Source organism: Orbicella franksi, chromosome 9 (assembly GCF_964199315.1).
Source record: "Orbicella franksi chromosome 9, jaOrbFran1.1, whole genome shotgun sequence".
Taxonomy (NCBI): Eukaryota; Metazoa; Cnidaria; class Anthozoa; order Scleractinia; family Merulinidae; genus Orbicella; species Orbicella franksi.
The window spans coordinates 7844801-7856407 of NC_138153.1; the positions used below are offsets into that span (position 1 = coordinate 7844801).

General features: G+C 37.5%; 1 protein-coding gene across 1 annotated transcript; it reads right to left on the reverse strand.

Annotated features, from left to right (window-relative positions):
• Positions 1-1190: 1190 nt before the first annotated feature.
• LOC145496947 (leucine-rich repeat-containing protein 59-like) lies at positions 1191-11552 on the reverse strand. Its single transcript, XM_081476715.1, has 7 exons — positions 10183-11552; positions 9502-9561; positions 7838-8101; positions 6316-6388; positions 5238-5390; positions 5094-5150; positions 1191-1935 (listed from the first exon to the last, which is right to left on the reverse strand). Exons 1-7 carry the CDS (start codon positions 10282-10284, stop codon positions 1805-1807), a joined length of 840 nt encoding a protein of 279 aa, XP_081332841.1. The 5' UTR covers positions 10285-11552; the 3' UTR covers positions 1191-1804.
• Positions 11553-11607: the final 55 nt, after the last annotated feature.

Here is an 11607-nt window from a genome sequence, read left to right on the forward strand (position 1 = left end):
TTATGCATCCAGTCGATTGAAGACGCCACGAGTTTCTGAGGATTTTCACTTAACCTGGGTATGAGCTAAATTAGCTCCAATCTATCCAAAAAGGCATTTGCAACAAGACAGCATCTCTTTCTTTCCACGGCATCGCGTTATGCTGGGGCATTCGCAGAAATCAAAATTTTCAGACGAGATGGTTTTTGGAGGAGGAAGTCACCTACGTCTTTTGGCCTTTCGATTTTGTATTTATCTATTTATTTATTTATTTATTTATTTATTTATCTATCTATTGCCTTTCCTTTTTCTCCTTTTCTTATCCTGCTTCCAGTTCAAGAATTCGTGAGAAAGCATCATCGAGAGTGGGAATTCTTTATATCACGGAGTAGTAGCTAGTGTAGTCGAGGGAAATTTTGCTCCGAGTTTTTTCACTCTAAATCTTAATCATTTTCGTGCATATTGATCCAATCATTCTGACCTTTCGAAAGATCTTTTCCACCTGCAGAACTTGAGTACAATTGAAGCCAATTTTGGTCAAAGGTGATGATGCAAGAAGTGGAACAAAGGCCCACGCTTTACGGCCGGCACAGGCGTCAATGGGTTAAAAACAAAACAAGGCACTTATGATCCACATTGAAAGGTAAGCCTAGTAATCATCTATAAGCTTAAGCCAGGCCCGTAGGGTTATTAATCAACACGTTCCATTCCTTATTGGAAGGATATGTCATTATTATATGGCTAGCTCCGTGAGCGGGCAAGATGAATCAAATCCTACACTGTGATTGGCTACCCGAGCGGGCAAGATGAAGCTATCTTGCCCGCTCGAGACTACCCGCCGTTTCCCACAAGAAAAATTTCCCCAAAAGCCATATAATAAATCCTTTTTGTATGTATGTTTACTGACCAAGCTTGTTCGGTCAAGATGGCTGGATATTGGCCTCGTTCTTTTTGTGCGAGTTTATGGACCAAGACGGAGTCGAGGTCCATAAACTCACAAAAAAAGAACTTGGCCAATATCCAGCCATCTTGACCTCACACTTGGTCAATAACCCATATATACAACACTTTCAGGGGGAAGCTTATTTTCTGGGAGGGTTTATTAACGGAATTTTTCAGTAATTTTGTCATTCTCAATTTTTGAAATCAGAATTTCACTTTCTGTGCGGGGGTAAGCAACAGTTCACGCAAGGTAAGGGCAGACAAAACTATTTAATATTAGACTTGTGTTCCTTTATTAGAATCAAATTCGTACGCACTGAGAAATAAATCTAAGTTTGAAGTTTTTGGAACCAATGACCTTAGAGTGAATGGTTAAAAATAAGAACTATCACCATAATAAGAATAATGTCTGTGATATTTTGACTTATATCCTGGTCCCAGAAGTACTTTGTAGTCTCTCTAGTCCTGTCTCAAAATTGATCTAAGTTGTAGCAAATGGCCACAGAAGAGACCACAGTCTCCTCTTTCCCATTTGGAATTCATTGTGCAGTTCCAGAAAACATCCATCCCCATGGAAGATCATTGGAAATTCCCAGGGGTTAGGGGGTCTCAGTGCACCCAAATTGTTATGAAAGTACACATATGGAGCAAAGCAGGTGTTTTCTGTGTGTGTGTGTGGGGGGGGGGGGGGGGGGGTGGGGGGTGGGGGTGGGGGGGGCAGGGCAGGGCAGGGATATGAATATTCTCTGGAGCAACACATTTTTGTGGCTTTGCCACTCACTTCTGCTTTAAAAGACAAATAACCTCTAGTAGAGAGCAGGTCTTTGACTTAACAATTCTGACCATTAAATTCACTTCAAAATATTCTAATCATTATTCATCGTCAAGATGATAATGAAGATAAAAGTTCATGGCAAGTGGCATCATGGTGGCAAAAGATGACAATGGCCATAGCAATACCAAGTGTGAGCAATGTAAATATCAATAACAGTCCCATGAGACCTCCATCTTCCTCTGCAAAAAGAAAAAATAGCAATGATACTAATAAAAATAAAATATGTCAATTTACCTCATCTCTCAAATTTATATATTAGTAACATTTTTCATATAAACCTGGCACTGTCAGCCCATCAGACATGCCATACAACAACTCACAAAGACTGTACATATGTATGTACACATATCTACACAGAAGAAAATGTAAATTAACTTAACTTAATCACATTTTAACTTAACATACAAGTCTAATTTCTCGTTTCCTTAACCCTGTTTACTAGGCGGGGGGGGGGGGGGGGGGGGGAGGAAACAAAGTATTGTAACTTACAAGCAATGAACTAATTGTAAGTTACAAGTAATAAAACTTTGTGGCTTTTCCTAATATTTATCAGGGTACTTTTCAGTTCATTAATTCTTTGGCCGTGTGACTTGATGTTTCCATGGCAACCATGCTTTCAAAGGTCAAATTTCTGTTTTAGTACAAATTTGGATTTTATGACAAGTTAATTGGGTCTACTCGAGACTCCATTTTGCCAGACCTTGTGTGCACCTGCATTGACTTGCAATGACTTACGCTCACTTTGGTCAAAATCAAAGCTGCACTCAAGTCAATGCAAGTTTTTCACCATTTGGCCTTCCAACCCAAGTCAACACAAGTTGGGTAATGTCCATTTGTTGTTATAGCAACCTATTAGGCAATAAAATACAGGATACAACAAAAGACTGTAGGTCTTGAAATGTTTTTCTTGTGACTTGCATGTACCTGCAAGGAAACTTGCCAGTCCCTTTGGCCACCCAACGCAAGTCTCTACGCAAGTTCATCTTGCGGCTACCTGTGACTACTTGTGAGTCTGTTTGGCCAGGGCTTTATATCTTTTTCCGATTTTTTGAATCATTTTTGAGCTGTGATAAGTTAATAAAGATGGTGAATTTTTAAGCTCAGTAATGAAATGTGAAGGTGAATTAAATGGCCTTGCTCTCCGCGAGTTTTCGTAGCTCAGTGGATAGAGTGCCCGCCCGGTGTTCGGGAGGTCATGGGTTCGATTCCTGACAGGGACTCAGAATTTTTCTTTGTCTCACGCTCGTGTCATGTTGATTAATTCACCTTCACATTTTATTACCGAGCTTAAAAATTCACCATCTTTATTAACTTATCACTACTCACGATGACTTCGATAGCATTGATCCTGGAAGTATGCAGGACACCTGTCATACATGTATATGAACTAGTTAAATGACCTTGCTCTCCATGAGTTCTCGTAGCTCAGTGGCTAAAGCGCCTGCCTGGTGTTCCGGAGGTCATGGGTTTGATTCCTGTCGGGGACTCAGAATTTTTCTTTGTCCCATGCTCGTGTCACGTTGATTAATTCACCTTCACATTTTTGAGCTGTTTTGAATTTCCTTTAAAAAAACTGAAGTCCAAGATGGTGGATCCAAGATGGCCAACATTTTGAACTGCTTGACATCATATTGGCATAATGTGATACCACGATTGACATGTTTATTAAATCCATTTTGAAATCACTGGCTATCCTTGCAATCTGATTGGCTCTCAATGGTGCGATTTATTCACGAATCGCACTATTTTTTGCTCTAAATCGCATCTTTTTCTCAGCCATTGAGAATGGGACAGTAAAACAAAACAACAAATCAGATTTCAATATTAGTTTAAAGTAAACAATAAAATTTCAGGAAAATGAAAGGCAAAAAGCCATTGTGTGGAGAATTTAGCGACTAGTATTGCCAAAACTCTGTTGTTATTGTGTTTTTTTTTCCAAAAAACTTGACGAATGTAATTAATTTTAGTTTCTAAATGACGATTATCAGCTCCTTCAGGCTGAACACCAACTTTAATGGAAGTTTCCAACTTTCAGTGTCCATTTTGACGAATATTTTGGCGATTTTTCTTCAACATCTGCTCAAAATCCGTATGATACCGAGTCCAGTAAAACATAAACAAACGAAAACCACACAACAACAAATTCAGGGCCATCTCAAGAAGGTAGATGTTTCCAGGTTTCTGGTAGTTTCAAACGAAGCAACAAAAGAGCTCAACTCTGTCGCTGTGAATAAACATAGTCAAAATACGCCCCGCTCCACAAAACAGTGAATGAATGAACGTCTTACGAAGCTGGTGTTAGTCCCGCCATCTTGGAAATATCTTGAAACAAATGGCGCGGCAAGAACTTGACAAGGTCCTGAGTATTGAGTCCTTCGCCGAGGTCACAAAAAGAAACGGAGATGATAACGAGCTGGACTCCCTTAAAATCATGCCATTAAACGGTATGAAAGAAAAAAAACGTACCATCCACCGGGCATCGTGCACTCGAGGGAGTTTCACAAGAAATCCATCGCAGAATTACGCAGGATGCACCTTCAAATTCCTTCTCCAAAGACAATGAAAAGTCTCAGCCTCAACCACAGAAGAAAGAAAGACCTTCCATCATTGATTCAAGCGACGAGAATTGAACTTTTATACCTGAAGCAGACTATTTTCGTTCTGACTTCAAAACCGCTTGTTTCTTTGTCATGCTCGGATGAGTTTTCATCACATGACATCGTTTTGCATACTAAATGAGACGTAAAGGCGTTTCCGGTTCCGCTTTTTTTTTAACAAACCGGCTACTGGAACAATACACCAAAAGTCTAAAAATTAAGGCGATAAAATTGTGCGATTTCAAAATGGATCTAATAAAGTGGCAATTGAACTTCATGTCGTGCAATTTTGGTCTGAAATCATACTTGTGATTTCAAATCGAACTCGCGCTGCGCGCTCGTTCGATTTTGAAATCACGCGTATGATTTCAGACCAAATTGCACTCCACTCACTTCAATTACCATTATGAATTATCACAAAAGTAATCAACTTAAGTTTGATCATTGAGATCACAGGAGGAGGGGACACAACTGGCATCCCCCTCTCCTCCAAGGTGACTCTGGCAAGTGTACATGAATACATTTAGTTGAACATGGAGGAAGGTGTGACACTGTGCAAATCCAGAAGGCCAATCAAGTTGCCAGTACCAGGTGATTATTGTCACACAGCGAGTGATTCATGTTTTAAAAACTCGGGGCTGTGCACTGCAGAGAACTCGACTGTTAAGTGTCCAAGCTACAAATTATAATTATATAACAAGTATCATGACCACGTTTGTAAGTGTTCAAAAGCCACCTACCAGCTGGTGTTACAACTTCCTGTTTTACAGGCCTCGTTTCCATAAATTCTTCTTGGGCTAAATGGAAGACAAAGTGAAATAGAGCTGTAATTTGAAGAACACTGTACATGTGTATTAATTTGAATGCCTTCAAATCATACTAACCTTTTAAGGCTTTGTCTGTTTCTTCAGCCATCATCTTTTTTTGTCTTTCCAGTGCTTCATAAGCTTCTCTTTTCAGTTGTTTTTCTTGCTGTCTTTGCCTCTTTTTCAGTTGCCTTTGAAGTTGCTCTTTTTCTTCTTCTAGTGCCTTTTGCTCTAAGATATGCAGGAGGATGAAGTAGATTAACTCAGTGGATGAACTCATTTGCAAAACCACTGAAATGCTACATAATTAATAGAACACAGATGACATTGAAGAGTAATGCCGATACAGTGGAATCCCATTTTGTTAACCATCTTGCGCATGCCCAAGAAACAAAAAAGTTGGAAAATAAGGTTTTGAAATCTGTTTTGCAAATGTTGAGTTAAAATTTGCTTTGGAAAAATGATAGACTGTAAGCAGTTTCTGTTTTTCCCTAAAATCTGTCTAGGGGAGAACACAAAGACTGAACAAACAAACATGTCTTGATATTTGTGGCCCAGGCAAGATGCTTGCACTACTCACAGCTTACCACTCAAATATTGTCATTCACTCAGTTTTTGCATACCTCCCCAAATATTTGAGAGCACAAGAGAGACTGCTAGCAGTATAGAAAAAAATGGATTACACTGTAGTTAAAAAAAAAAAAACAATCTTGAACATGAGTATAATTGGAAAAAAAAGAACCTACCAGGGCTCAAAGTTTATTTTTGGCTTTGGAAGCACTTGTGCCATCAGTGGTACATCATAGCTACGTACAATTTATAACAATTACATGTACATGACTGTATACACAACTTAATTTTTTCTCGAATTGGCAGTCTAGCTAAGAAGCTAAATAAATATCTTCAAGGAAAATAAACATTGTAAATAAAAAACAACAAGTACAACAACTAACTATTATGTTTGACTACATTATAAAAAATAAATATTAATTAACAATCAGAAATATTCCATCTTCTTTGATTATCACATGACTAAATATTGCCACTTGACCGAATGCTACAATGTACATCTTTTTGTTCTAAATATGTTTGTGACCAACTTGCATAGTAAGATCGTGAATATCATGCAATTAAAAAGAAACACACTACAGCTCACCTCTTTCTAACAATAATTTCACTTGGTTCTCTTGTTCCTCATTCTCAGCTAAGACTTTTAGATATCTCAGCACCTAATGGGTGACGGAAAAAGAAATTTAGTATTTGCAGATAAACTAGAAGTTCTGTTCCAATGGGTCTGCCATGGAAGCCATAAAATGTAGTACTTGAAAGTGTACCATAACCCCTAAGATATTTTCTGTGTTAAATATATTTTGCTTTGTCCAGAGTATTTCTAGAAGAAATTTTTCAATTTGGTTAAATCCTTGATTTTCAGTGATATTTTTGCATGTAGAAAATCTCCCCCCTAAGAGTAAAGAACCATTTTGGTTCCAAGTCTGAGTGATACAGCAATAGCAAGAAATTACAGGACTAGTGATTTACTAAATTCTTCTTCTGATTCATCTACATTTAATGTACAGAGAGAACGTGGTTCACTAATTAAAACAGTTTGCAAAATTTTTTCACTGGAATTGGTGTCATAGCTATAGATCGCCCCAGATCTCTTTTTGTTCAGGCTTGAATGAAAATCTTGACTAAGTCCTTATAAATAATTCACCCAAAATCAAGGATTTAACCAAATTAAAAATAAATTTTGAAGAAGTATTCTGGACATAAACGTGGCAAAAATTTAATGGTTAGGAGCACTTTAAGCTAAATACCTGTGGCGCAACATACATATATGTACATGTACAACCTTAAATTCCCTTTACATGTGAGGCTTACGTGAACATAAAGTCATGCAAACACAACATGGACATGTAAAGTACGAAGTGACATGTGCAGAAATAGCCCAGGATACCCATTCTGGATACAGGCACAGGTTGTAACTGCCAGACAGAAAATAATGTATTTCAATTATTTTTAATACACATAATTTGCAGAATTTGTACTAGGCATGAGTTATGCGTCTGAGATGAATTAGCCATCTGAAATGATAATTTGTATGCCAGGGATGGATCAATTGTCTTTAAGTAAAAATCCAGAGTTTAGACACATTATGAGGTAAAATTCGTCTTTAGCTTATTCAATGGTCCAGATTTATAAGTAGATAATTTATCTGTCTAAGAGGGATAAATTGTGTCATATGGATAAATCTCCTCCTAATATAAATTTGTATAGTTTGTTCGACCACTGATATTGCTACATGTATGATGTACACCATCAACAAAAGTTGCAGTTTTCCATTGCAAATGTATGTTCCCTTGTTACCTTTATATTCCTCAATCCTTCAAATGGTAGGTTTGCAACTAACTACTATAGATAAATAACTGTATTTTTTCAGTTCCTTGAGTTGAGCACATGGTGGCTTGGTTCAAAGGGAAATTCCCAACCAAAAGGTTTGAAAATCTTTTGTGTATGGTGAAAATTGTTTGTCTTTGACTCAAGCAAAACTATTTTAGATTCTTGCTGCAAGGATAAATTTTCAATATTTATAATATATTTAAATATTTATGTAAAAAATTAAGTCAAAGAGTTATTAGTACATGTGTGGGCCATAAATGCATACTAAATGTACTCACATTTATGGCACATTGTCTACAGTCTTCTTCACTTAAACAATGTCCAATAACATCCGGCCATAGAGTCTGTAAAGGGTTATTCTTCAAGTCCAGCCATCTAAGTTGCTTAAGACTTACACAACTAAGTGGTAGAGAGCTCAGCTGATTGCTATACAAATCTAGCCGCTTGAGTTGACTGAGGTTACCAAAGTCCTTTGGAAGTTCTACAAGAGCATTCTTGCTCAAATCCAATCGTACTAAATGGTGCAGAGTGCAAAATGCGTCCTATAAGAGAAAAGCCCTATAAGTTTACAGACGAGTGTTTATTAATATTAGCCTGGGGTTCTCATTTGTAGCCAAACAGAGCTCATAACAGACCGGTACTGAGATCAACGTACACTGTTCGATTAACCTTTAATATGCCTAACTAAAGGTAATCCCTCTCAGGCGATTTTTAGATCACTTCCGGTTTCAGAAATCACAGGAGGCTGTATAATAGCCAGTGATACAAATTTTACTCAAGTGGACAGCCAAAGTGCCTTACATGCATTTTCATCCACAACAAAAACATCTACACATCAAGCACAGTGGAATTATCCCCTTTATCTGCAGGGGACTGGATAGCATATCTAAAAATAATTTAAGAGGGGGAGGGATTAAGTCTCTTATCCCTTATCACCCTCTTGGTATAATATGCACAGTATGTCCCTTCAAATTGGTGCGAGGGTCAAGACTGGGCCAACAACAGCAAACAATATTTAATAGCTACAGTATAATACATGTATTAAATAAAAAATAATTTCTTAAACATGTTGTGATACCAAACCAGACATCACTCTGCAACACTTAAACCAGCTGTTTTTGTATTTTGTAAAAATTTAAGCAAAACACACTTCTGTTTCCACATATATTAAAAAAAAAACTGGTTTAAACAAGCATTTCTGTTATTAAAAAATATATGTATACATGTACTGCCAACAGTTTTTTTTTTTAATCTTTTGTCAAAAATGTTGTGCAGTCTAATTCAACTTATTTGAAAGAATTAATTTACCAAAGCTTCATATGTCATACATGTCACCTTTTATCACTTTGTTACCAATAATTATTATTTTGGTTTTTTCTTATTTTGTATTGTAATTATATTTTTTTTTCGTTTATTTACTTATTATTATTATTTATTTATTTATTTTTTCATTGCTTCCATAAAACATTTCCCCTCATGAAATGAAAACAGCAAGACTGGAAAGAAAAATGGTAGATTTTGATATATGCAATATTCAATAATTGTAAACGACATGAGACACTGGAAATTGAATACTTATGTAAACGACAATACCAACTCAGACATCCAATCCTTGGTTCTTGTCACAATGCAGACAATTCCGGTATGAGCTTTCAAAGATACAGCTGGACCTTTTAATCAGCATTCGAGGGTGCAGGATATGGAACAACGAAATGTAAACAAGGCAGTGAATAAAAGCTCGACTAGTTTTCGAAACTCGATAGAGTTCAACAATAAATGGCTTCGTGCGCGCCATAACCTATTTCCAAATGGTTTTAATTTTCTTCTGGAATATTTTACTCCTCGATCACTAGAGTGAACGGCATCTAACCTGATCGCGATTAGCAAAGGTGTTTTCAGGTTTGCTTACTGTGTTAAGAAAAAAAAAATTACAAATTCTCACCGGTAGAGTAGTTAAATTGTTACAAGATAGATCGACCACCGTTGCCTTAGGCAAAGAGGCCTGCAGAGAGAGCATACAATATATCAGCAAACAATTAGCAATTTGTTTCAGCTATACATTATACACAAAAACTAATAAATTAAAAAATATAAACTATATTAAAATTTGTACTGTAAAACAAGCAAATTCGCTGCGTAACCGCTTTGATTGAAAGTTCATAGAGCTCCGTGTCCAACAAAATTGAATTAATGTTTTTCTCGGGCTATAATTACGAATGCCTTAACGAAGCGGACTATCGGCTCTTTCTATTTCACAAATATGCCTTAATGTGCTTTTCATAGAGTTATCAACTATGAAACGTTTGATAGTTTGTCACCTCCTCCTCACACACACGTCCCAGCGCTCCTTCACCTGCAAAGTAACTGAAGTCCTTATGCTGTCGACTACTACCAGCCACTACTAATGATCTCCGACCGTCCGATCGCCATTTGCTCAACAGATAAAAGAAGCAATTTACCAAAACCTTCATAGCTATTCTGCTCCGAAAATAAGGCAATAAATATTGGCTGGGGGTCTTAGAATCAATTATGAAATATAATTTACGCGACACAGCAGAGAGGAAAACTCGTGCGCGGCCCATAAGCAAAATAATCTTTGATCGGACGCGAAAAAAACACTCACCATTTCTCGCACAGGCACTTTAGCTAAATTGCACAGACTCAAGTCTAGCTCTTCTCCATCAAATTTGTCTTTGATCTCCTCTTTAGACAGTTTTCTTGTCATGTTTCGTGGCCACCTTTTCTACCCTCCACCAGCTGAGAAATCATGTGTAATCGTCATCCCAAACCAGTCTGAGCCCGCTGTACTTTTCGCGGAGTGCCCATATGAGCAAACTAGTTCCCAGTGTCTTTCAACCACGCAACCCGAAAAAGTAGTCAAGGTACGTGGTTCCGTATAGTCTATGTCCAGACTTAGGAGAAAACAGAGCCTTCAGTTAAGGCGGGGGTTAACATGAAGGCCATATTTTTGCTGGGTATTATGGTTTGAATGCAAATATATCGTTCACGTTTCAAGCAGTGAAAAATCTCTCTGCCCATTTCAGATAGCTACGTTTTGGGCTGTTTTGTAAACTTTTTGGTGATTTTTGGGTATATTTGGGGATAAATAGTTTTTCTCAAAGGATTGGTAAAATTTATGGAAATGGCAAATTTTGAAGATTTGATGTTCTTTTAAAATTAGAATTTGAAGTTAGAAATTGGTAGACGTACACCAAACAGTTGCCCACCAACCCGGGGTGCCCTTTTGGGGGCAATCAACTGTCTGGTGGTGTTCCAAACCCCTTTTTATCCTTTTAATCCCTCTTTAAACTTCCTAAAATTTCACTTAAATTCATGTGTACCCCCGCCTTAAACAAACGATCGGACCGAACAACAAACCCTGCGTCAGTTTATTTGCTTGATCGTCCTTACGCTCAGTCAGGTTACGATGCTTTCTCGATGGGGGCCTACGTGTTGTACTTTAATTCCAGTTTCCTCTGCCTCATAAGTTGAGTCTACGATACTCACTCGAAAACTAAAATGGGTACTTCATTTATTGGTTGATGTTTGACGTTTAGGCTTTAAGTGATTAACCCAGGCCGGCCGTTCGCTCCAGATAGTCTCCCACCTTAGCGGCGGATACACACGAACACATATCAAAAATTCTGCTTTGAGGTGGAAGCTAACGTTAGTTTGGCCATGCAAAGTTGATAAGCCTTAACCTCTCCAAATAATAGCCAACGAAATAAGATATAAGTATCTAATCCGTATTTCTCAGGTTAACTCTTGCGCACGGTTACAAGAAGCCGATCCTTCTGGACTATTGAGGATTTTGACAAACTGTTCGACCCCCAACGAAAAAGTTAAGATCAATTTTGACATTGGAAAAAGGCAAGAATAAGCCAGAAAGTTTTTGTTGTCGTTGTACTCGCATTGTCACTAAAATTGAAAACACTATTTTTCAGCATTTTTGTAAAAGGATTAACTTTGTTAAAACTACTATAATGGTCTCATATAATCAAAAGTTCTTTCGGCTTGGCTAATGTTAATTAGTTCATTTCTTATTTAT

Coding starts and splice junctions, on each gene's coding strand:
- LOC145496947 (XM_081476715.1), bottom strand. CDS start 10,284: ATGACAAGAAAACTGTCTAAAGAGGAGATCAAAGACAAATTTGATGGA. Junction 9,562..10,182: donor AAGTGCCTGTGCGAGAAATG/GTGAGTGTTTTT, acceptor CTCTCTCTGCAG/GCCTCTTTGCCTAAGGCAAC. Junction 5,151..5,237: donor AACAGACAAAGCCTTAAAAG/GTTAGTATGATT, acceptor TCTTCCATTTAG/CCCAAGAAGAATTTATGGAA.